Source organism: Lathamus discolor, unplaced genomic scaffold (assembly GCF_037157495.1).
Source record: "Lathamus discolor isolate bLatDis1 unplaced genomic scaffold, bLatDis1.hap1 Scaffold_104, whole genome shotgun sequence".
NCBI lineage: Eukaryota > Metazoa > Chordata > Aves > Psittaciformes > Psittacidae > Lathamus > Lathamus discolor.
Genome location: NW_027069122.1, coordinates 103,771 through 129,963, shown reverse-complemented (window position 1 = coordinate 129,963; position 26,193 = coordinate 103,771). Strand labels below are relative to the sequence as shown.

The 26,193-nt window shown below is 52.7% G+C and overlaps 1 protein-coding gene and 1 pseudogene across 2 annotated transcripts; one reads left to right on the top strand and one right to left on the bottom strand.

The window, feature by feature from the left end:
* Positions 1-1,313: 1,313 nt before the first annotated feature.
* On the bottom strand, positions 1,314-10,855 carry LOC136006234 (olfactory receptor 14A16-like; annotated as a pseudogene).
* Positions 10,856-15,236: 4,381 nt separating this feature from the next.
* LOC136006237 (uncharacterized) lies at positions 15,237-24,866 on the top strand. Of its 2 annotated transcripts, XM_065664288.1 has the most exons (20): positions 15,237-15,256; positions 15,738-15,789; positions 17,187-17,266; positions 17,388-17,513; positions 17,618-17,697; positions 17,775-17,895; positions 18,002-18,091; positions 19,276-19,380; positions 20,660-20,837; positions 21,400-21,473; positions 21,568-21,717; positions 21,863-22,017; positions 22,465-22,579; positions 22,658-22,768; positions 23,025-23,201; positions 23,316-23,471; positions 23,561-23,662; positions 23,800-23,902; positions 24,007-24,066; positions 24,140-24,866. In XM_065664288.1, the coding sequence occupies exons 2-20, from the start codon at positions 15,771-15,773 to the stop codon at positions 24,286-24,288; spliced, it is 2,151 nt and encodes a 716-aa protein (XP_065520360.1). In that variant the 5' UTR covers positions 15,237-15,256; positions 15,738-15,770; the 3' UTR covers positions 24,289-24,866. The 2 variants fall into 2 exon arrangements, with proteins under 2 accessions (XP_065520360.1, XP_065520359.1); XM_065664287.1 differs by lacking the exon at positions 15,237-15,256 and having other exon boundaries at positions 15,659-15,789.
* The last annotated feature ends 1,327 nt before the right edge of the window (positions 24,867-26,193 follow it).

The window sequence follows — 26,193 nt, the reverse complement described above, 5'->3', positions numbered from 1 at the left end:
GCACTGCACTAGCTACTAAGAAGGAGAAAAATAACTGCTACTGCTGAACCCAGGACAGGGCAACTTGCTCAGATGTATCCTTGAAGCCTTCTCTTCTTCAGGCTTAATACCTGCAGCTCTCTCAGCCTCCTCATCATTGGAGACGTGCTCCAGCACTTAGAGCATCTTTCTGACTCTTCATAAGCCCATCATTGTAGGATCATGAAACAACAGAGGTTGGAATGGACCTCACAAGGTCTCGAGTCCAACCCATCAGGAACAGGGTCAGAACATGTGGTTCAGGGCTTGACACAGCCTGAGTTGGAAAACCCCAAAGCCAGAGACTGCACAGCCTCTCTGGGTGACCTGATGCAGCACTTGCCTGAGCCGATGGGAACAAGGTTTCCTTCTGTCCTGGCTAAACCTCTCCTCTGTCACTATCCCCCATCGCCTTTAGTCCTCCCACCAGGCACCATGGACAGGAGCCTGGCTCTGTATTCTCCAAGTCCTCCTTGCCGGCACGGGCAGTCACTCCCTGACAGACTTCCCTTCCCAAGATCCCAGGTTCCCATCAGCCTTCCCTTCTCCGGCCTGGACAAGCCCAGCTCCCCCAGCTGCTCCCTACAGGCACTGTGCTCCAGTCCCTCCCTTCCTGTTCTGAGGGCCCGTTGCTAAACCCACTCCTGCTTGCCAACAGTGTTCCTGAACTGGGGATCTGAAACCTGGATGGAGTATCCTAGAGCATCCCTTTCCTTGATCTCCTGCCGTGCTCCTGGCCATAGAGCCTGCGATGCTGCTGTCCTCCCTTGCTGCCAGGGCACACGCTGCCTCCTGGCCAGCTCCTGCCCACCCAGACCGTTCCCACGGGCTGCTCCCAGCCAGGCAGCCCCAGCCTGTGCCATTGCAGGGGAGTCCCCTGCAGGGACCCCTGTGTCCCCTGCTCTCCTGCCCAGGACACCCTGAGAGGTCTGCAGTCCCCCTCTGCCATCCCATCTCCCCACACCAGCACAACAGCCCCGGCCCTTGCGCTCCCCAAGAGCTCTTCCTGCTCCAGGCACAGAGCAGCCATCCCAGAGCTGGAGCAGCCAGAAAGCCGATTTCATTCCCCTTCATTCCTGCCATGTGAGGACGTATCAAGAGAAGAAGTTTCTTCAGGATCATTTATTTCCCTTAAATAAAGTTAGAGACCACCACTGACACAAAGTGTGTGGCTCACACAACACGAGTGGCTACTTAAGCAGGAACAGATGGAAACTGACATTTCTATGAAGACAACATCATCACAAATTGAACCAGGAAAACAAATGTAAAGCAGCAAAGACAGACTTGGCTTCTCATGAACTGCACTGGAAGCCCTTTGCAGAGGACAGCAGGCAGTGTGTGGCTGCTGAAACACATCCAGTCACCAGCTTCCTCACAGCATCCTTGAGCGCCTGGTTCCTCAGGCTGTAGATGAGGGGGTTCAATACTGGAGGCACCAGTGAGTACAGCACTGACACCACCAGATCCAGGGAAGGGGAGGAGATGGAAGGGGACCTCAGGTAGGCAAACGTGCCAGTGCTGACAAGCAGGGAGACCACAGCGAGGTGAGGGAGGCACGTGGAAAAGGCTTTGTGGCATCCCTGCTCAGAGGGGATCCTCAGCACAGCCCTGAAGATCTGCACATAGGACACCACAATGAACACAAAACAGCCAAGTGCCAATGTCGTGGTTTAAACCCAACCACAAACCTCTTTTACTCACTCCCCCCCTTCTTGCCCTCCCCCTGCTTCTGGAGGGACGGAGAGGAGAACCAAAAAGAATGCAACTCCCACGGGTTGAGATAAGAACAGTTCAGTAACTAAGGTATAACACAAATCACTGCTGCTACCACCAATAATAATAGTGCTAAAGGAAATAACAAGAGGAAAGAATACAACACCTCAACACCAGCCGACCAATAACTCACCCCACTCCCCCCAGCCAAGCACCGACCGATACCTCCTCCAACCCTGCAGTCCCTCTCCCCCTTCCGGGTCACTCCAAGTTACATCCTGGGCATGACGTGCTGTGGTATGGAATACCTCTTTGGTCAGTTGGGGTCAGGTGTCCTGTCTCTGCTTCCTCCCAGCCTCCCCTCCTCCCTGGCAGAGCATGAGGCTCACAAAGTCCTTGGCCAGACCAAACATTCGAGCAGCAACTGAAAACATCAGCGTTATCAGCACTGTTCCCAGGCCAAAAGATCAAAACACAGCACTGTACTAGCTCCTAAGAAGGAGAAAACTGACTGCTGCTGCTCAAACCAGGACAGCCAAACAGACACTTAGCACAAGGAGCCAACCTCCCTGAGGTAGGAATGTGAGCAGGAGAGCTTGAGGATATGGGGGATTTCACAGAAGAACTGCTCCACAGCATTGCCTCGGCAGAGGGGTAGTGAAAATGTATTGGCTGTGTGCAAAAGAGCACAGAGAAACCCAGTGCCCCAGGCAGCTGCTGCCATGTGCACACAAGCTCTGCTGCCCAGCAGGGTCCCATAGTGCGGGGGCTTGCAGATGGCCACGTAGTGGTCATAGGACATGGCAGTGAGGAGAAAATACTCTGCTGAAATGAATAAGAGAAAGAAAAAGACCTGTGCAGCACAACCTGTGTAGGAGATGGCCCTGGTGTTCCAGAGGGAATTGGCCATGGATTTGGGGACAGTGGTGGAGATGCAGCCCAGGTCCAGCAGGGAGAGGTTGAGGATGAAGAAGTACATCTGCTGCTTCTGGGCATGGAACCTGTTCCATGGAAAAGGAGAGGGAGAAATTATGGCAAACTTTGGAGCAAATCCACGGCATTCCTCATAGAAATCCGCCCAATTGAAATGCATTTCCTTTCTCTGGTTTGTGCTGGCTGGGAGTTATGTGAGGAGCAGGACCTCTGCCCATGTGCTGCCATGGAGTCAGCTTTGCTCTGAAGCAGGCTTTGTCCAGCCCTGATGTTCACAAGGGATATCAGATGAAATTCAACTTGGTTGTAAAGTTCAGTACTCGCACATATGACTTGGATGAGTCTGGGCTGCACAAGAGAGGCTCGGCATGGCCTTAGGATCATTTTGTCTGTTATTTATTTATTAGCATAACACTCCTGAGGTTTTTTTATAGGGGTATAAACTATTCTACTTATGACTGAAAATCGGAAGAATATACAGCCGTAAGTTCTCAGCTCTTTCTAGCTTAATGCAGAGCCACTGAGAGTCCTTTCCCATTTGCACTGCCTGTAAGTTGCCTTCACACACAAATTGATCATAAGAACAACCAACTATCCTGTGCTGAGAGCAGGGCAGCACGGTTTCAAAGGGCAGATCAGGGAGCTCTCATGGGGAGAAGCAAAGGACTGTGCCCAGCACAGCATGGCCAGCAGCCACCTCCAGTGCCAGCCACCAAGAGAGCTGCCTGAACGCACCCTCGCCAGGGCCGGGCTGCACTTTCCCCCCACTCCCTGCCCATGTCTCTGCTGCCTGGAGCTGTCCCTGCCAGCAGCTGCTGCTCTGTGCCCAGCTCTGCTCCCTCTCAGGGCTCCCAGAGCCCATCCCATGGGCTGTGTGCTCAGCTGTGCCCTGCACACCCCTCCCGGCAGCAGGGCTCTGCCCAGGGGCATCTCTGCCTGGGCAGGGGCTCAGGAGCAGCTCACACAAGTCCTGACAAGACGCTCGCTGCCTCCTCCAAAGCAGAGAAGTAAATTCCCAGCTCCCACTGCCCAGCCTGCCCACCAAGAGGGAAAAACATCAGAGCTCAGGATCCTTCCTTCTAAGGCAGACGGTGCCTCAGTGTCTTTCAGAAGGACCCTCTGCAAACGTGCTCAGAGCAATGTGGAGCTCTGAGCAGCCCTGACCCACCCAGCACCCTCTCCAGTGCACACAAATACTTTTCCTTTCCTGACAGGGGTTGTTCCTTCTCCCCCAGCTTCTCCCCCAGCGCCGTGGTGAGCTCCCGGGCAGGCTGAGTGCTTGCCCTGGCAGGCAGCAGAGTCCCTGCCCAGCACACAGGGACCCTGCTCGCAAGGGCAGCACTGGGCACCCCTGGCTGCACACCCACATTCACACCCTGCAGCCAGCCCGGGGACAAGGGACCTGCCTTGTCCTGGCCCTCGCAGGGCGCAGAGGGAAGCCCTGCTCTGCAGCACATCCTCCTTATCTACACAGAGAAACCAAGAGAGTGCTCCTGACAGATCCCATGGACTGTCCGAGGCAGCAGCTTGAGGAGATCCCTTCAGGAACCGCAGCTGCATTGCCCTGCACCCAGAGCCTTACCATGCACAGGGCTGGGAGGGTTTCTCCTGCAGGGAGCTCTCAGCATCCTCCACTGCCAAGTGCCTTTAAGCTCTCTGAGGCTCCCAGGTCTCCCCTGGGTGCCTGCAGGCAGTGCCCCAGCCCTGCTCCTGGGCAGAGCTGTTTCTCTGCAGCGCTGCCTGCTTGCCAGCATCTGTCTGCGTCCCAGGAGCCCGGCCCAGCTCAGCAGCAGAGGCCCAGCCCAAGGTGGCTCTGCCTCTGCCCCTCTGAGGTTCATCCAGGCCTCCCTGGGGCTCCAGGGGAACCCTATGGGAAAGAGCCTGAAGCAAGCACTGATGCTCCCTCTGTCAGCTGGAGACACACTGCCTTCCTGCAGTGCCGTTTCTGTGATGAGAGACAGAGTTTGGTCTGAACATCAGCTTTTCTTAGAATTACAGAATCATTTAGATTGGAAAAGACTCTTAAGAACATTGAATCCAACCAATAACCAAACACTGTCAAGTGCACCACTGAGCCATGTCTTTAAGTGCTACACCTACATGTCTTTTAAATACCTCCATGTATATAAAAGGTCTTTTTATATACCTAAGAGGTCTTTTATATACCTCCAGGGATGGTGACACAACCACTTGTGCGGGCAGCCTGTTTCTTGTTCCATCATCAGACAGCACAGCCAGGCCAGTCCACGATGGCATCTCCTTTACCCCTGCTGAATGAGATGCTGAGGCATCTCATCCTGGGATTGTAGCCCTGAGACTGGAAGGGGTCTCAGCTCCCTCCCATGAACACCACAAACCCACACGAGGTCTCACTTCCTCCGAAGGTGAAATTGTACCACTGTGTAGATGAGGTCTTCATCAGAGGAGATTGCCCCACAGAGGCAGGGGAAGCAGCAACAGCACTGTGGGAAGCACTACACGATGTCAAAGTTCCACCTGGGCAATGTCAGAAACCAAGCAGAAAGCAGCAGATCAACGCTCCCACCCAGCTGGGTGTTGGCCACAAATTTACACATCCCAGTAGGGAGCAGCATGCACCAGTTTGAACCAGTACAGACCAATATAGGCCACTACGGCCCCAGATACTGCTGGGGGTTCAATAGACCCTACCGCAGGTCTTCCTGTTTGCAGCTGTGCTCAACTCCCAATCCCTCCCAGTGCTGCCACTACCTGCTGCAGGTGCTCCCAGTCCCTCCCAGTGCTCCCAGTCCCTACCACAGGTGCTCCTGCTCATCCCCCACACAGGCTGGGGGGATGCCGGAGGCTATGGGGGGGCTCATCCCGGTCTCTTTGGATCACAGCCCTGGAACCGCTGCTGCATGAGGTTGGTCCCTGCCTCTGTTCCCTGGCGGCACAGGCCGTGCTCATCCTCAGCAGCGCAACAGAGCGGCGGAGCCTGGGACGCCGCCTGCAGGCGCTCTGCTGCTGGGAATGGCGCAGTTTTCCTTAGGGAAAAGGATGGCGAAGACAAACCTGGACCAAGAAGCTCCGGAGACCGAAGGGCAGTGCCTCCACCGCCCCATTCCCTGCTCTCCATCTCCATCTATAGCATCCAGGCAGCACGGACACCCCAAACCCACCTTGCCCTGCTTCTCCTATGGGATACAGGGTCAGAGCCCCAAAAGAGAACAAAACCAGGCCCAAAAACCCCCAAAACACCCCACACCCACTTTGCCCTGCTTCTCCTATGGGATACAGGGTCAGAGCCCCTAAACACCCCAAAAAGAGCCCCAAAACAACCCCAAAACACCCCAAAACCACCTTGTCCCTATTCTCCTATGGGATACAGGGTCAGAGCCTCAAACCAGCCCCAAACCAGTCCCAAAACAGCCCAAAACAGCAAAAACAAAACATCCCCAAAGCATCTCAAAGCCACCCACAAACCACAACAAAAACACCCCCAAGCCAGCTTGTCCGGCTCCTCCTATGACATACAGGGTCAGAGCACCAAAACAGCGCCGAAACAGCACAAAGACAGCCCTCAAACACCCCCAAAACACCCCAAAACCACCACAAAACACACCAAAACCACCTTGTCCTACTTCTCCTATGGGATACAGTGTCAGAGCACAAAATCACCCAAAAAACACCCTAAAACACCCCTAAACCACCTTGTCCTCCTTCTCCTACGGAATACAGAGTCCAAAATGGGCCCCAAACCAACCCCAAACCAGCCCCAAAACACCCCAAAACCACCCCAAAACGACCTTGTCCTGCTTCTCCTATGGCATACAGGGTCAGAGCCCCAAAACAGCATCAAAACACACCAAAAAATCCCCCCAAAACCACCTTGACCAAAAAAATCAAATCCTCAAAACACCCCAAAAACACATTGACCTGCTTCTCCTATGGAATACAGGTCATAGCCCCAAAACAGTCCCAAAACAGACCAAAACCACACCCTAAAACCACCTTCTCCTGCTTTTAATATGGGATACAGGGCAGAGCCCCAAAACAGCATCAAAACACACCAACCCCCCCCCCCCCAAACCACCTTCTTCTGCTTCTCCTATGGTATAGAGGGTAAGAGCCCTAAACAAGCCCCAAAACAGCCACAAAACAAACTAAACACCCCAAACCAAAACCAAAACCACCTTGTCCTGCTTCTCCTATGGGATACAGGGTCAGACCCCAAAACAGCCCCAAAGCAGCACAATACAGCTCAAAACCTCCACCAAACGACCCCAAAACACTGCAAACCACTCCAAAACAACCTTGTCCTGCTTCTCCTATGGGATACAGGGTTAGACACCAAAACAGCACCAAAAAAGAGTCAAAACAGCCCAAAACAATACCCAAGACACCCAAAACCACCCCAAACCTCCTTCTCATGCTTCTCCTATGGGGTACAGGGTCAGAGCCACGTAACACCCCATAAACACACCAAAACCACACTAAAACATCCCGAAACAACCCAAAACCACCTTGTGCTGCTTCTCATAGGGGATACAGGGTCAGAGCCCCAAAACGGCCCCAAAAGACCCCCCAAACACGCTAAAACACACCAAAACTACCCCAAAACCACCCCAAACCCACCTTGTCTTGCTTCTCGTATGGGATACAGGGTCAGAGCCCCAAGACAGCCCCAAAACTGCTGCAAAACAGCCCAAAACAGCTCAAAACCAAAACCACACCACCCCAAAACCACCTTAAAAAACACTAAAACACCCCAAAACCACATTCTCCTGCTTCTCCTATGGGATACAGGATCAGAGTCCCCAAACAGCCCCAAAACACCTCCAAAACACCCAGAAACCATCCCAAGAACACCCCAAAACCACCACAAAATTATCTTCTCCTTCTTCTCCTATTGCATAAAAAGTCAGAGCCCCAAACCAGCCCCAAACCAGCCCAATACCAGTCCCAAAACTCCCTAAAACTCCCCAAAACCACCTTGTCCTGCTTCTTTTTGGAATACAGGGTCAGAGACCAAAACTGTTCTGAAACACCCCAAAAACACTGAAAAAAATCCCCAAAACTCCCTAAACCACACTAAAAAAGCCTTGTCCTACTTCACCTATAGGATAAAGGTTCAGAGCCAGAAAATGCACCAAAACACCCCAAAACATCCCAAAACCACCCCAAAAACATCTTCTCCTGCTTCTCCTATGGGATACAGCTTCAGAGCGCCAAAACAGCCCCCCAACACACTAAAAAACTCCAAAACACCCCAAAATCACCTTGTCCTGCCTTTCCTATGGGATACAGTGTCAGAGCCCCAAAACATTGACAAAACAGCCCTAAACCACCCCCAAAACACCGCAAAACCACCTTGTCCTGCTTCTCCTCTGGGAAAGAGGTTTAAAGCCCCAAAACAGCAACGAAACACCCGAAAACACCCCAAAAACCACCTTGTCCTGCTTTTCCTATGGATTACAGGGTCAGAGAACCAAAACAGCCGCAAAACAAACCAAAATCACCCCAAACACCCCAAAACCACCCCAAAATCACCTTGTCCTGCTTATCCTATGGGATACAGGGTCAGACCCCCAAAAAAGCCCCCAAAACACCCCAAAACCAGCTTGTGCTTCTTGTCCTATGGGAAAGAGGGTCAGAGAACCAAAACAGCCCCGAAACACACCAAAACCACCTTGTCCTGCTTCTCCTATGGTTTACAGGGTCAGAGAACCAAAACAGCCGCAAAACAAACCAAAACCACCCCGAAAACACCCCAAGATAACCTTGTCCTAGGGTCAGAGGCCTAATAGAGCCCCAAAACACTCCAAAACACAGCAAAATCAACTTGTCCTGCTTCTTCTCTGGGATATAGGGTCAGACCCCCAGAACAGCCCCAAAACAGCCCCAAAACAGCCCAAAACACTTCAAAAAACCCCAAAACCACCTTGTCCTTCTTATCCTATGGGATACAGGGTCACAGCCCCAAAACACCCCCAAACCAACCCAAACACACCCCCCAAAACCCCCAAACCACCTTGTCCTGCTTCTCCTATGGAATACAAGGTCAGAGACCAAAACTGTTTCAAAACACCACAAAAAAAAAAAAAAAGAAGCCCACAAAAATGCTCAAAACACCCCAAAACACCCCAAATTCACCTTGGCCTGCTTCTCCTATGGGATACAGCTTCAGAGCCTCAAAAAACCCCAAACCACCTCAAAACCATCTTAATCTTCTTCTTCCATGGGACACACTTTCAGCACACCAAAAAAGCCCCGACACACCCCAAAACATACCAAAATCCCCTAGTCCTCCTTCTCCTACGGAATACAGGGTCAGAGCCCCAAAAGAGCCCCCAAAGAGCCCAAAAGATCCCCTAAACAACCCCAAACAAACCCAAAACCATCCTAAAACACCACAAAAAAACACCTTGTCCTGCTTCTCCTATGGGATACAGGGTCAGAGCCCCAAAAGAGCCCAAAACACCTAAAAACCAACCCCAGACCACCCCAAAATCACATTCCCCTGCTTATGCTATGGCATACAGAGTCAGAGCCCCAAAACATTACTGAAACAGCCCAAACCCACCCCAAACCCACCCAAAAACCACCTTTTCCTGCTTCTCCTATGGGATACAGGGTCAGACCACAAAACCATGACAAAACCACACCAAAACCACCCTAAAACACACCAAAACTACCTTGTCCTGCTTCTCCTATGGGATACAGGCTCAGAGCCCCAAACCAGCTCAAAACAGACCAAAAACACACCCAAAAACCCCAAAACACAGCAAAAAACCCTCCAAACTACCTTGTTCTGCTTCCCCTATGGGATGCAGGGTCAGAGCCTCAAAAGTGCCCCAAAACAGCCCAAAATAGCTCAAAACAAACCCCAAAACACCCCAAAACAAACCAAAAACATCCTAAACCATAGCAAAACCACCTTGTCCTGCTTCTCCTATAGGATAAAGGGTCAGAGCCCCAAAACAGCCCAAAAGAGCTGAAAACAAACCCCAAACCACCCCATAACATCCTGAAACACCACAAAAATCCACCTTGTCCTGCTTCTCCTATGGGATAAAGGGTCAGAGCTCCAAAACAGACCCAAAACACCCCAAAACTGCTCAAAATCAACTCTAAACCACCCCACAATCACCTTGTCCCGCTTCTCCTATAGCATACAGGGTCAGAGCCCCAAAACATTGACGAAACAGCCCCCAAAACCACCCCAAAACCACCCCAAAACCACCTTGCCCTGCTTATCCTATGGGATACAGGATCAGGACACAAAACCACGCCAAAAACACCCCAAAACCAACCTAAAACGTCCCAAAACTACCTTCTTCTGCTTCTCCTACAGTATACAGGATAAGAGTACCAAAACAGCCCCAAAACGCCACCAGAAAACTGAAAATCCACGCAAAAAACAACCCAAAACACACCAAAATGACCTTGTCATCCTTCTCCTATGGGATACAGGGCCAGAGCCGCAAAACACCCCATAAACTCCCCAAAAACACACTAAACCACCCCAAAATCACCTTGTCCTGCTTCTCCTATGGGATACAGCGCCAGAGCCCCAAAACACCCTAAACACCCAAAAAACTACATAAAAAAAATCAAACACCCCAAAAACATGCCAAAACCAACCCAAAACCATCTTGACCTGATTCTCCTATGGGACACAATTTCAGTGCACCAAAGAAGCCCCAAAACACCCCAAAAACACCTTGTCCTGCTTCTCCTATAGGATACAGGGTCAGAGAACCAAAACAGCCCCGAAACACCCCACAACACCCCAAAACCACCTTGTCCTGCTTCTCCTATGGGATACAGGGTTAGACGCCCAAAACAGCACCAAAATGGACCCAAAACAGCCCAAAACAACACCCAAAACACACAAACCCACCCCAAGCCCTCTATGAGTCAGTACAGAGATAAAGTACTGGCCACTTTTCTCGTTCAGCGATGCTCAGGGCCAGCTGGTGGCTTTCACCTCGGCAAACTGACTCGATTCGCCCTCTCCTTCAGCAGTTCCTGCAACCTGTCGCCGAGGACTCCATACGGCTGCCTTCCATCTCCGATGCTTTCCCACAATACGGCAGGACCCATCAGTAAACAAGGCATACTGTTTTTCACTTTCTGACAGTTTGTTATATGGTGGGGGCTCTTCAGCACGCGTCGCCTCCTCCTCTGCTGACATTCCGAAATCTTTGCCCTCTGGCCACTCCATGATGACTTCCAGAATGCCTGGACGACTGGGATTTCCTATTCGAGCGTGTTGTGTAATTAGTGCAGACCATTTACTCCACGTAGCATCAGTTGCATGCCTCTTTTCCTTCGTCTCTGATCTTCACCTGTGGCTGGAGTCTAAAAGAGGGTAAGAGCTTCTGTGCAAATGATTTTCTGCCTTTTGCGTCATGCAGATTTTTAATTCTTTATCGCTTCATCCATTATTTTCTCTTTTTGACAGCCTGTGCCTGCCTTACACGATCTCTATTTTAAAGCATGGCAAAATAAACACCAGTTCCTCATTTGCATGAGCTTCTAGGTCAGTGACAGATACACTTGAGCTCTGAGACCTGTGCTTGTCTACTCAAAAGCCCCTGCTGACCACAGTGACAAAACCAGCTTTTTGTCCCCTTAATTCCTCTGCCGCCCTGCACAGGCAGCACTATGTGCAGCACCGAAAAGCAAGGTGCCCTGTAACTGGGCTCAAGTACCACAAGAAATTCAACAGCTGCCCAGATGAGCCTTTCTGCCGTCGTGGCATTTCCTTCATGTCAACAGCTTGGGCTGGGTTGGGTGCTCACAGGTTTTGGAAGGCACAGTTTGCGCTGTAAAGCATTTCTTATCAGTGATGATTCAAGAGCAAGAAAGAGCTCAGCTTGACCCAATCACACTCCAAGTGTCCATGGATGGCTCTCCAGAAAAAAATTATGATAAATCTTTATACTTTCAAACTGTTTAAAACTGAATGGATGCCACTGCCAGGTAAGAGCCAGCACCTTGCGATCTTGCCACAGAACACTTTTCAGACTGGGGTTGTGATTTCACGGGAATGCTTACAATCTGCTAAGGTGTGTGTAAGAAATAGAACCACTCACAAGGCCTGCTTGGAATGATCATCGAAGGACAATTGTCATCACGTAGGGCTTGACCAACAGACTAAAAAGAGGAAAACCGGGAACGCTGAATACGTAGCAGAATTAACTACGTGGGTTTTGTTTCCCACACACTCTGAGAAAATGCCCCAAACTGGACTCTGTAGCCTCCTCCCCAAACTTGACTGGTGGACCTGCAAGACACAGTCATGATGTGAGAATCCAGCCTCTCAGTGTGATTTGGGAAAAGACTATTCTTAACTTTTCTAGTGACAAAAAAGAAAGACCTCTTCACTTTGCATTGGCAGATAAGGCAGTAATGACTGGGCGATTGCTCCTTGCCTCGCCCTTACTTTTCTCTTAGAGAGTAAGAATTTAACACAACTAACATAGCTGAATTGCAGGGTGGTTTAGAGATGGGAGAAATAACACAGTACATTTGAGTCCAAAATCAGTTCCACGAAAGACAGACTTCTTTTCCTAGCTAAATTACTGAGGAGCTCTACATAACACAGGAGCCTTAAGAACTGGTTTGAGACACTACTCGACTGCTGTGGAGCACTTAAGTACTAAAGGATACTTGCCACAATACCGCAACCACATGGGTAGCTGCAGATTCTCTTTAAGCAAATAGTAATCACTGAAAGAGTTGGGGATCTGATGTGCATACAAGACCTTCATCCCCTACCAAATCACTGAAAACATATGTATGGGACAACTCCTTATATGGTGAAATCAGAATAATTCAAAGCTTTGCTGTAGCTCAGGAAAATCATGCGTATTACACATTGCTTGATGAAAACACATGTATTCCATCACCTCCTGATACACGCAGACCTTGTGAGGACCCCTAAAACCAGGTCTGCAGAACTGCCTCAAGTAATTCCACTGATCGCGTTTGTATCTGTAGGAAGCCTGAACATCAGTGTAGGTCACAAACCTGCCTGGGCACTTTGAGACACAAAGCTGCAAGAAAAGAAGGGACACGGGGGTAGAGAAGGGTAAGGAAAGTCAGCGCAATCAAAAAGCAAGAGAAAAGGCCACCTGCAAAACTGCCCTCTTTTATGGAATTGCCTTCAGTAATGCTTACTGCAGCATTTGGGAAGGGACACAATGCACTTGCGAGTGCATTTTGAAGGATATGAATTTTTAAAACAAACAAACGTATGTCTACTTCTTAAGCACCATGACTAAAAGGCAATCTCGGTATTTCACTCACCTGTCTTATAGGGCACTGTAGGTTTATTAACACTACGGGGCTGGCACATTCCAGAATGCTGAAGTGAAACAAAATGGTCTTGTTCCTATGGAAGTGGACCTAAGTAATGTTATGATTAAGGGTGCTTGTACATCCTACCATTCAAAACCTGACAGCATGGATTGATATTTAAATTCTACCATTGTGATTGGTGATACTGCCCACACAAAACAAACAAACAAAAACAAACCCAAACAAATCCCAAGCAGACCCTGGGTCTTTCATGCCAAGACATCTCCAAAACCAGACGCATTTGGTCTAAAGAAGTATGTGAGCTAAAGACTGCTAACTTTTGAGAAGGTGTTTTCACAGAACGCTTTTAAGCTGAAACAACCCAGGCACTGTTACAGGCATCTGTAGCCCTGCCTCTGAGAAGTGAGGTCTGTAAAACACCCCCGCAAAAACTCTGGGGCTCCCCTGCTTGCACTGAACACACTGCGTGTGCACTGCGGGCAAAATCACTATGGGCAAATGCTACACTGTGAAAGCTGCCTGTTTCTGCCTGGTCAGAAGGAGGCACCAAAATCAACCAAAAGCTCTTTACGGCTGAAACCTTAAAGCAGCTGGCCAGGAAACAGAACCATAATAATAGCATCTGCTCCTAACCCTGACAAACCTCCTGTGATGGAAAGTAGGGACAGCCTGAGGACTTTGCACCCCAGATCCTCACACTTGACAGCTTCAGGAATTTCACTGCACAGTCAAGTTCCTTCCAGAAGCAGGGGGAGGGCAAGAAGTGGGGAGAGTGAGTGGATGAGGTTTGTGGTTGGGTTTAAACCACGACAACTGGGATTAGCTCAACTGCCTGACATTTTACAAGGTCAAACTGTTTTCACCAGGGTCCGTTCTACGGTGCACTGGTAACAAACCACGCATCCTGCCAAAACCGGTTTCACTAACATTAGCTGTGATTTCTTCAAATCCACAGAGTAAACTTTTGGACTGAAATGTCAGCGCTCTTCAACAGCTTCTTCACAGTGCTCATGACTACTCCTCAGTGAGACTGCTGTGAATGCTTGCTCCAAGCACAAGACTCAAAACAGAGACTGCGACCACTTTCCCAGGAAAACTTCTCACACTAAAGCCTTAGAGACGCAGGAAAACCATAGTCCTGGGTTAGCCTTTCACAGTGCTTACTTTCCGGACGTCAGAAAGCCCTGACAATGGCAGCAGGGAAGGCACGACGAGCGCATCCCACACCTCCACTTTCAGGGACCAGAGGGACTTGTTCAGAGGGGCCTCCTGGCCTACTGCCACAAACACTCCTGCTTTCCCAGTAGGATGCGGTATGTCTCTTTTGGCCTGTATTTTTATGAGAAACTCCTCAACGTAGCCAGGACATGCCAAATTGCAGTCTCAGCAGCTGTACTATTCTCCAGCTATCGTAGAGATGGAGGGACATTTGTGGATAGGAACTGGAAATCACATTGTAAAAAACAACCAAAGGGAAGTCTTGATTAACAAAGAGAAAGAAGGAATGGGAGTGTAACAAAGCAGAAGAAGGAATGGGAGTGGATGATAACAGAGACGCACGTCTGGCTACACACCACACAGTGCACGGACACTGTGGGTCTGAGGCTCCCAAACCCACCTGCCCACTGCTTCGTACTGACCTCAGAGGGCAGAAGGGCAAATTGGGAGTGAGAAGGGGAGCAGAGAAGGGGTGCAGTGAGGGGAACACACAACACAACTTTTGCTCCTAGTTTTTCCTCTTCAGGAAGCTGGCCTCTCCAAAACCTGCTGTGAAGAATCTCAGAGGGTGGAACAGGTCTTCTTACACCATTTAGTCTCTTTCCTCTGTAACAAAAAACTTGGGAGGATATGAAGTCCTAGCTCTGCCTCTGTTCCACTCCCCATCTCCTGCTCAAAACACAGAGACTGCGATCACTTTCCAAGGAAAACTTCTCACACTAAAGCCTTAGAGATGCAGGAAAACCATAGTCCTGGGTGCCCTGGGTTTACCAGGAGCCGTTTTGCTCCTTCTTAGTAACTGGTGCAAGCTCTGTGTTTTGACTTCCAGCATGGGCAGAGAGCTGATAACACCGACTGTTTTTAAATGTTGCTATGTAATGTTTATTCTGGCCAAGGACTCTGTGAGTCTCATGCTCTGCTGGGGACAAGGGGAGGCCGGGAGGAAGCAGAGACAGGACACCTGACCCAAACTAGCCAAAGAGGTATTCCATACCACAGCACGTCATGCCCAGGGAGGTAACTGGGAGTTACCCGGAAGGGCACACTCTCTCTTCGGGGCGCTCGAACTCGTTCGGCGGTGGTATCGTATTCTCTTGTTATTTTCTCTTATCAATATTATCATTGGCGGTAGCAGCAGGGATTTGTGTTATACCTTAGTTACTGGGTTGTTCTTATCTCAACCCGTGGGAGTTACATTCTCCTGATTCACCTCCCCATCCCTCCGGGAGAGGGGAGGGTCGGGGGGGGGGTGGGGTGGTGAGTGGACGACCTGTGTGGATTGGTTTAAACCACGACACATGGGTTGACTGATTGCTGTGAGGAACTGGACTGGGACTCTTGACTATTCAATTGGATAAGATTAAAGAAGCTGTTTGTAATAGATTGATTTGTGTTTGGACCCTACGAGGGTTTCAGCGGTTCAGTGCCGCTCTTCATAATGGGGTTTCAGCATTACAGATGGGAAACTAAGAGGAGATGAGGCTTATGGGATCTATGTGCACCCTGTGAAGCTCAAAGGGGGGAATCGTAAGCTGTAAATCAAAACCACGCTTCATTGCTAGCTGTAGATTGGGACCTCTTCTGTTGAGAGCAAGATGAGGCTGGTTCTTCAAGGTGATGAACATTTCAGAACCAACTGAAGAAAAGTCCCTCTCCAGCATCCTTGTAACCCCCTCTTCACACACTGGAAGCTGCTCGGAGGTCTCTTCTCCAGCCCCAACGTTCTCAGCCTGACTCTCAGCAGCTTCCTTCAAGGGGCTTCCATCACCTGCAGCAGCTCTGCTTGTGCAACACCCTCTATGGCCACCACAGACATACGGGGCCTGATGCCCACCCTGCAGCTCTGCCACTCCCCCAGACCCACAGCTTCCGTGTCTTCACGTGAGGGTCTTTGTTCACCTCAGTCCCAAGCATCTGCATCACTCCCAACATTCCCACTCCCCCGAATAGCCCTGGTACCCTTAAAGCATTCCATAACCTGTCTGGTACCCAGAAACCCACCCTGCCCCAGCCATTTCCATCCATCCCAGTAGCCCTAAGCCACTCCAAAACTACATGGTACCTCAAAACCCAACCAACCCCAGGCATCTCCAACACTTCCAATCCCTGTGGTAGCCCTAAACCACCCCAAAACTGCATGGTACCCCAAAACACAATCAACCACAGGCATCTCCATCCCTCCCAACACTGCTGGTACCCCTAAGTGACCCCAAACCCCATCTTTATTGAGCCCCACAAGGAAGGGTCCCCACACGCAGCATGTTGGGGTGCAGGGATGCTGCTTTGGGTGACAGCCCCAGTTCATGGCCCTGCAGCAGGTTTCCCCACAGCTTCAGTCTAGAACCCAGCCGGGTCACCATGGCAACGGGTCAAAACAGGGCCCTTTGTGACCTCATTTGTCTCACCCTACTTGAGCGCTTTGGTCAGGGGAGCAGACAGTGACAGGAAAGAGCAGGAGGAAGGAGCCGTTCGGTTGCTTCTGAGCTCAAGCCCTGTTGCGTTTGTTCCAAGCTTTCCCCTTCGCTACCCTGATCCCTTTCCTGCATCCCGCGGGATAATGGAGGGAGCCCCCAGATCCCCCCGGCAGGCTTGGGAGAGGGATGAGGCTCCTGAGGGGAGCATCTCTTCACTGGAGTCCTGTGAGGAATCCCTGGTCGTGCCATTGAGGACTGGTGAGCGTTGGTCTGGGAGCAGGACAAGGGGAGATGGGTTCAGACTGGAACAGGGGAAGTTCCACTTGGATAGAAGGAAGCTGTGCCCTATGGAGGGGGTGAGGCGCTGGCACAGGGTGGATGCTCCATCCACGGACAGGTTGGACGCACCCTTGGTGATATTGGATCATAGAGGCATAGAATGGGTTGGGTTGGAAAACCCAATGGATGATCTCTGGGTCCTTTCCAACCCAACCCATTCTATGATTCCATAACTTTATGACCAGCACCACATTCCTTGGATGCTGGCGGGGGTCAGATCTTCCTCTGCTCTCCAAACCTCCCCTCTTCCTCCATTAGATGACAGCTGGTTACCCGTGTACACACTGGAGCAGGATGAAGTGGAGCGCATTGAGGCATTTGTCAACATCCCAGCCATGGTGAGCAAGGCCATTGAGACGCTGATGGGTGCTGTTGGGTGCTGCCTTCACCGCTAGCGCTCCGGTACCCCTGTCCCCTCTCATATGCCCTGTTTGTGCCTCCATCCCCACTGTTTTCCAGTCTGAGCATGAAAAGGTTGGATTCCTTGAGAGCGTTTGCTTCCTGCTGAGCACCGCCAGGTTCTGCTGCTTGCAGCAGGGCCTGGATGTCTTCTGCCATAAGAACCACCTCGCAGAGACCATTCAGGTGAAGGGACCCCCATGGGGATGCTATGAGGCAAAGGCCTCCAGCACCCGGTGAGGGCAGCATTGGTGGACTTCCAGGTCCCTTATCCCCGTTGTGCTCTACAGACACTGCTCCAAGAGCAGCCCACGGACCAGCTGCGCACGGAGGTGCGGCATCTTGCCATGGATGCGATAGCGGAACTGAGGTACCTACTGCACATCCCTCCTGGGGACCCCACTGCTCCCAGCACCAGCATCCAACTGGAGCCTTCTTCCTTTGCAGCTCAGTGGAGTCAGGGCTTGCGGAACAAGGGAGACGCCTCTTAGAGACCTGCTGCAAAAGCGTCTTCTTCCTGCCTCCGAAAGAGGAGTTTTGGGGCCTGGATACCTACTACTACGTCCGGGTAAGGTGCTCCAGGAGCCAGCAGCTTCCTTTAGAGCGCTGGGGCTGCAGGATGCCCATGGTTGAAGCTCTCTTGGTACCCAAAGGGCTCTGTTCTGTCCCTGCAGGCACTGGAGTCCATGGATAACATGCTCTGGAGTCTGGTGCTCAACTCTCCTGACCCCAGGGGCGGTGAGGAGCTGCAGAGCATCCTGCAGGTCTGGCCTGTGCGCAGTGGGGTTCATGGGGGCTGCTCCTCACCCATGGGGCCCCCCCAGAGCCATGGGGCCCCCCTCCTCTGGGTAACCTAAGGCCCTCCTGGAGCATGGGGGCTGCAGGGGGTAGCGGCTGCTGCCTGTAGAGCTCAGGGCAGGGACCCCACATCAAGAGGCTGAGCCCGCCTGGAATGGGGTCTTTGCTGCCTCCTGGTATCATGGGCTGGGACCAGGCTGCTGGGGCCCATGGACTGGTTCCCTTGCCCTGAACTGGTGCATAAAGAGGTCTTTGGAGGACGAACTTGTCTGTTATAGATATAAGTATATATATGTATGTATATGTGTGTGTGTATGTATGTATATGTATGTGTATACATGTGTGTATGTGTATGTGTATATTTGTATCTACTTATATATTTAGATATATTTATATCTATTTATATCTAAGTAGATGTATTTATACCTATATCTATATAATTTCTATTTATATCTATTTCTATATAGATATCTATAATACTGAAAGATTAATAATAGCAATATTGACTAATATTAGTATTAATATTTAAATCTATATTAGTATTACTATATTAATAGTGATATTAATATATGTTTATAGGTAGACATTTATATTGTTTAATATTTATATTAGTATTTTCATTTTTACTTATCAATATCTGTATCTAACCCTAGATTTATTTATATGTGTTAATATTCGTATTTATATTTATGTTAATACTTATATTTATGTTTATATATATGTTTATATATCTATAATTATGTTTCAATGATATTTAGACCTACCCTATACCTATTTAGCTCCACGACTCTATTCCTATTCACATGTGTTTACACGTACCCTGCAGTCCTAGGAGCACAGAGTGGGTTGGGTTGGAAAGTACCCAAAGCCCCTGCAGCCCCAGGGCAGGGGCAGCGCTGAGGCACTGATTTTCCCGGCCAGCTCCAGCCCAGCCCAGCCCTAGAAGCGGGGCCGTGCCTTGGTCCCTGCGGCCGGGGCATCCCCCACAGTGAGGGGACCAAGCCCTCACCCCCTGCACCCCTTCCCGTGCCACTGCCTCCATCCCTGCCCACCCCGCGGTGATGCTCAGCGGGAGCTGCAGTGGAAGCAGGGAGGGTCCAGCCCCTGCCGCAGCTCCGGGGCTCACCCGCGGCTTCTCCCCCCTGCCCAGCTCCTGCTGCACTTCAGCTGCTGCCCCAGCCCCGTCGTGAGGGAGAGGGCCCTGGGCAGGATCGTGGCCCTGACCCAGCTGCTGGAGCACCACCACACGCTGAGGGTAAGGACCCGGCAGGACCGCGGAGGGAGGCAGCGACTCCTGCATGGGGAGACGGGGACCTGCAGAGCACCCTGCGTCTGCCTGCGTCTGCCTGCTCCTGCTCCTGCCTCTGCTCCTGCTTCTCCTCCTTTTCCTGCCTCTGCCCCTGCCTCTGCCCCTGCCCCTGCCCCTGCCCCTGCCTCTGCCTCTGCCCCTGCCCCTGCCTCTTGCCTCTGCCCCTGCCCCTGCCTCTGCCTCTGCCCCTGCCCCTGCCTCTGTCTCTGCCCCTGCCTCTGCCCCTGCCCCTGCCCCTGCCTCTGCCCCTGCCCCTGCCTCTGCCTCTGCCCCTGCCTCTGCCTCTGCCCCTGCCTCTGCCCCTGCTCCTTCTCCTTTTCCTGCTCCTCCTCCTTCTCCTTTTCCTGCTCCTGCCCCTGCTCCTGCTCCTTCTCCTTCTCCTGGGTCTGCTCCTGCTACTCCTCCCGCTCCTACTCCGGCTCCCGCCCCTGCCCCTGCTCCCGCCCCTGCCCCTGTCCCTGCTCCTGCTCCTGCTCCTGCTCCTGTTCCTGCTCCTCCTCCTCCTTCTTCTCCTGCTCCTCCTCCTGCTTCTGCTCTTCCTCTTGCTCTTGCCCCTACCCCTGCTCCTGCTCCTGCTCCTCCTCTTCCTCTTCCTCTTGCTCTTGCCCCTGCCTCTGCTCCTGCTCCCGCTCCTGCTTTTTCTCCTGCTCCTCCTCCTGCCCCTGATCCTGCTCCTGCCCCTGCTCTTGCCCCTGCTCCTGCTTTTTCTCCTCCTCCTTCTCCTGCTCCTGTTCCTCATCCTGCTTCTGCTCCTGCTCCTTCTCCTCCTCCTGCTCCTGCTCCTGCTCCTCCTCCTGCTTCTGCTCCTGCTCCTTCTCCTGCTTCTGCTCCTGCTCCTTTCTTCTTCCCCTTCTTCTTTTCCTTTCTTCTTCTTTCTTCTTTCTTTCTCCTTCAGGCTCTTCTGCTCCTTCTTCTTTCGCCTTCCTTCTTCTTCTTTCGCCTTCTCCTTCTCTTCTCTCTCTTCACATTTCTTCTTCATTCTTCTTTTGTTGTCCTTCAGGTTCTTCTTCTGGTCCTTGTCCTTCTCCTTCTCTTCTTCCTCCTCCTTCTTGTCCTCCATCTCCTTCTCCTTCTCTTCTTTCTCCTTCACCTTCTCCTTTTCCTCGTCCTACTTCTCTTCCTGCTCCTCCTCTTTCCCCTTCTCCTCCTCTTTTTCTTTCTCCTTTCTTTCCTCCTTGTTCTTTGGGTTCTTCACCTTTTGTTCCTGTTCTTTCTCCCTCCCCAGAACCTGCGCCCGACCTGTAGGAGCCCCTTCAGCCCCATCCCCCCAGAGGAGCTCCCGGCCCCGCTCCTGGGCCAGCTCCTGGGCTACCTCCTCCTCTTCTGCTTTGCCAAGGACGGGACAAGCTCCCTGGCCCTGGATGCTCTTTGCGGCCTCCATCAGTACCTCCTGCGGCAGGAAGGTACCGGAAGCCGTGATGGGCTGCCCCCAACTGCTCCTGTTGACTCTCCTGTATCCCTTTGGCTCCCCTGTGTCAAATTGACTCTCCTGTATCACACTGACTCTCTTGTGTCCCATTGACTCTCCGGTATCCCATCGATGCTCCTGTATCCCATTGACTTTATTGTGTCCCATTGACTCTCCTGTATCCCATTGACTCTCCCGTGTCCCACTGACTCTCCCATATCCCATTGACTCTCCCATGTCCCATTGACTCTCCCATGTCCCATTGACTTTCCTGTGTCCCATTGACTCTCCCATATCCCATTGATGCTCCCGTATCCCATCGACTCCTATGTCCCATTGATTCTCCAGTATCCCACTGACTCTCCCGTATCCCATTGACTCTCCTGTGTCCCATTGACTCTCCAGTATCCCATTGATGCTTCCGTATCCCATTGACTCTCCAGTATCCCATTGACTCTTCCGTATCCCATTGACTCTCCTGTATCCCATTGACTCCCCTGTATCCCATTGACTCCCTTGTATCCCATTGACTCTCCTGTGTCTCCCTTGCTCTTCAGAAAGGCCAAAGCCAGAGCATAAACTGGGAGAGCTCAGATGGGATGAAGAAACCAGCCCCCAAGACCTCACCATGGTAATGGAGCTCCCCCCATTGCTGGACCCTACGGTGGGATGCTTCCCCAAGCAGGGACAACGCAGCTCCCATGCTCCCAACCTTCCTCCCATAGAGGTTTGCAGGCTCTCTTTATCCACGGGAGAGGACAGACATCGTCTGCGTGGTCATCGAGGCCATGAAGGACTCGAGCATCTTTGACAGGAGAGTGGCAGAGGACATCCTGGAGCTGGTCATGAGCGACCTCGACTTCTGGCTGGCGGAGGTGGGTGCCCCATGGCTGCGTTCCCATCCCCTTTGGTGCTTCCTCCTCCATCCCAAACCTAGGAGGGGTCTTAGGTACCCAAAGCAGCAGAGAGGGATGGGGAACGTGGTCCCAGCACCATCCTCGCCCATGCTCCCGCTTCCAGATGCCAAGCGTCGTGAAGAGCATCCGTGAATGCCTGCGGAATAGCAGCAGGGAAGCGACGGGGTGCAGGATGGACGCGCTCCTCGTCCTGATGGCTATCAAGCGCCCGAGGGCATTGACGATCAGCATGGTCCTCAACGTGCCCTTGAGAGACAGGTATCAGCCTTGAGGGCTTGGTCCCTATGGCCACCAGACCCAAGGACCCACAGCAACAGACAATCTTAAGGCCCTTTCTATGATGCTGGGGAGCGGGTCCCCGCATCCCACCCCATGGCATTGGGGCTGGAACTGGATGATCTTAACGTCCTGTCCATGATGCTGAGGATCGGGTCCCTCCATCCTGACCCATGGCATTGGGGCTGGTACTGGATGATCTCAAGGCCCTTCCCAGGATGCTGTGACATCCCTAAGGAGTGGGTCCCTCCATCTCAACGTGTGGCATTGGAGTTTTAATTGGATGATCTTAAGGCCCTTTCCATGATGCTCTGACATCCCTGAGGAGCGGGTCCCTGCATCCGACCCCATGGGGAGCACCACCGCTAACCCCTATAGGGCATCCCATGAGATGCATGGACCATGCTGACTCAGCGCCCTGCCTTCCAGCACTGACGTGGGCATGTGGGAGATGGTCCTGACCGTATCCAAGACTTCGGAGGCCCTACGGGAGCTGCTGAGGATGCTCCAGGACACCCGGGACACTTCCATCCACAGCTTGGTTGTGAGTCCCAAAGGGCCCTGCTGGCCTCCCATGAGCCCTGCAGGCTCGGTGGGGTCTCAATGCCTGTGTTTGCCTTAGACCATGGCCTCCGGTGCTGGTGGTGCTGAGGGCGCTGAGGAACCGCAGAGCCTGTCGACAGTGTCCGTGCTGCTGGAATGCCTCTCGAAGCTGTCAGAGAATCCTGACTTGGTGAGTGGGGCATGGGCATGGGTCAGGACATGGGCATGGGGCAGGGCATGGCCATGGAGAGCCCTCTTGGCTATGGGGTAGGACATGGGCATGGGGGAGGGCATGGCCATGGGGGGCCCTCTTGGCCACGGGTCACGGGGAGCCCTCTTGACCATGGGGCAGGGCATGGCCATACGGACCCATCTTGGCCATGACCTTGGTGACCACAGCCTTAGGTCAAGGCTTCCCCACAGGGAGACCCAATCTCTTCCTGCAGGCAAGGAAACTGCAGCGGCTCCTGCCCCACATCATGGGCAGTATCCGGGATGCCAGTGAGGAGCTCAGGATAAAGGCCCTGATGATCCTATGGAACGTGATGGGTCACCTACCAAGGGCAGAGGCCAGCTCCATTGCCGTGGGGCTGGTGCGGGACCTCCGGCCACTCTTTGATGGAGTAAGAGCTGCGTGGGCCCCATGCAGTGATTTGGAGCTCACATGGGGATGGCTCCAGGGCTTTGCATCCCATCAGGATCTGACCCACATCCCTCCTTTTCCTCCTTGTCTCCAGGGATGCAGCCAGCTCCGGGAGCTCTCCATCCGCCTGTTCCGATTCCTCCTGGAGCTGGTGCTTGGCTGCGATAGGTGGAGGGTGCGGAGCAAAACCTGGGATCTGCTGCTCCCGCTCTTCTTCCGCATGAGCGACCAAAGCCACAGCGTGGCCGAGGTATGGACCCGCAACCGCCAGCCCCGTATCCCACATTCCTGAGGGTGGGATCATCCCCAAGGTGCCATCTCCCATCCCATCCTGTGCAGGCTTCCCGGGAAGCTCTCCTTGCTGCGGCAACGCTTCTGGGGTGGGAAGAGCTCCAGCGCCTATTGGAGAGAAGGCAGATGTGGAGGGTTGCAGAGTGCTTGGTATGGGCCATGCATCCCTCCCTATTCCCACTGGAACCCCTTGGACCGCTCTGCCCATCACACATTGGGATGGGAAAGGGAGCGCTGGGAGCGCTCCAGCCAATGGGGGGTTCCGTAGCATCCCATTCCCTCTGCAGGTGGAGCGGAGCAGGAAGAGGATTCAGGGATACCTGTACCAGAGCCTGCAGTACCTGGAGGATGCTCAGGTCCCCCTGCAAGAGGCAGCCATCAGGTTCATTGGTGAGCCCCTGCGGTCCCCATCCCGGTCCCCACTGCTGCATCCCTGATGGATGCTGATGGATCCCGATGGATGCTGATGAATCCCAATGGATCCCTGTGCCCAGGACTGGCTGCACGGCCCCTAAAAGGGAAAAGCCCAAGGAAGCTGGGGGAGATCTGCAGAGGTGAGGAGGGAGCAGGGGCTGGGGGGATGCTGGAGGCTATGGGGGAGCTCATCCCGGTCTCTTTGGATCACAGCCCTGGAACCGCTGCTGCATGAGGGCGATCCCGGCCTTCGTTCCCTGGCGGCACAGACTGTGCTCATCCTCAGGAGTGCACCGGAGCGGCGGAGCCTGGGACGCTGCCTGCAGGCACTCTGCTGCTGGGAATGGCGCAGTTTTCCTTAGGGAAAAGGATGGCAGAGACAAACCCGGACCAAGGAGCTCCGGAGACCGAAGGGCAGCTCCTCCACCGCCCCGTTCCCTGCTCTCCATCTCCATCAATAGCATCCAGGCAGTACGGCAACCAAACCTGATTCCCTGTTATCCCGCAATGAAGATGCAGTGATTCCTTCCAGGCTTCCCTGCTTCCATGGATCAGCAAAGGGGGTGCCACTGTGGAAGGAAACGGTGCTTCCAAAGGAATTTGGTCCATTCTTACGCTAAAAGTCACGCATCAGCATCGCAATCCCCCCCTCGCTTCCATTGAGCGCACCCGGGTACCCCGGTGCGGTCCCTCTTGATCCGCCTCTTGGTACTACCCACTGGATAAAGCCACGCCTCCCAAGCAGGCACAACCAATCAGAGCCTGCTCCATCCGGATTTGCCACCCCCTCCTGTGGGCGGGCTCATCGGGCATGAAACAGAGGGGTCACTCCCCCCAGTACCCAAAATGGGGTACCCAATGCCTCAAAATAGGAGACACCCCCCTAAAATGGGATTCCAGCACCCCAAAATGGCTTGGACCCCCCCAGCCCCTCAAAATGGTCGCGACCCCGCTTTTCTACGCCTCCCTTGTGGAACAAACCACTATGGGGAGGTGGGGGTGGGCAGCAGTTTTATTCCCATCAACATCAAAACGGGAGGGGAGGGCATTAAATAAGAGCATGGGGATGTATAAATTAATATACACAATTGGGGGGGGGATGATTTGGGCGGGGCAATGCGGGGGTCACAGGGAGGCCCCTCCCCCAGCCGTGGAGAAAATGGGTAGATAAAGGCACGATTTGGGGTTGGAAAGGCACCATTTATACAAATATAGTGATTTATAAAGGGGGGGGAGGGGAAGGGGGGGGGGTTAAACCCACTGGTTTCCACTAAGAAAATATTTAGGGAGGGGGGAGAAAGTGCTGGAAGAACCTAATTATTAATTAACATACGATTATTCAGGATTTGGGACCTAAATGAGGGGCTGGGGGGGGCTCCTGCACCCCCTTATTGCCTTGAATGGTATTGAACCGTTCCCCCCCACCCCCGCCTGGGGATATGGGGGGGAAAGGGGATGTATGAGGGCGCAGGGGAGCCCTATAGGGAAGCCTCAGCGCCATAGAGAAAGCTTGAACCCCATATTGAAAGCTCAGCCCTATAGAGAAGGCTCAGCCCCATAGGGAAAGCCTGAACCCCATAGGGAAGGCCCAGCCCCACAGGAAAGGCTTGAGCCCAATAGGGAAGGTCTGAACTCCATAGGGAATGCTCAGTCCCATAGGGAAGCCGCCAGGCCCATAGAGATGGATATTCTCAGTCCCCTATGGAGGTCTGTGGCCCCATAGAGATTCTCTCAGCCCCATATGGATGCCCTATGCCCTATAGGGAAGGTCCTCAGTGCCATATGGACACACATACGGTGCCATAGAGTTGCATTTGGTCCCATACAGAGGCCCCTGGTCATATATGGAAGCCAATGGCCCCATATGGAAGCTCATGGCCCAATGTAGATGCACGTGGTCCTGTCTGGAGGCCCCATATCGCATGTGGAAGCTCATAGTCCCATATGGAGGCCCTTGGTCCGATATGGATGCTGCTGGTCCCTTGTTGTATATGGATGCTGCTCGTAGGCCCATATAGAGCCCCTCAGCCCCATATAGAGGCCCTCAGCCCTAGCTGGATGCTGGCGGTCCCGTATGGAAGCCCCATGTCCTATATGGATGCTCCTAACTCCGTAAGGATGCTCCGAACCACACATGGATACCCTTGGTCCCATATAGACCCCCTCAGCCCCATATTGTGGCCCATAGGAGGACACAGCATCCCCTATATGAGTCCCATGAGGCATCTCCTGTGGCTCCATCCGCTCCAGGCACTGGGGATGCTGAG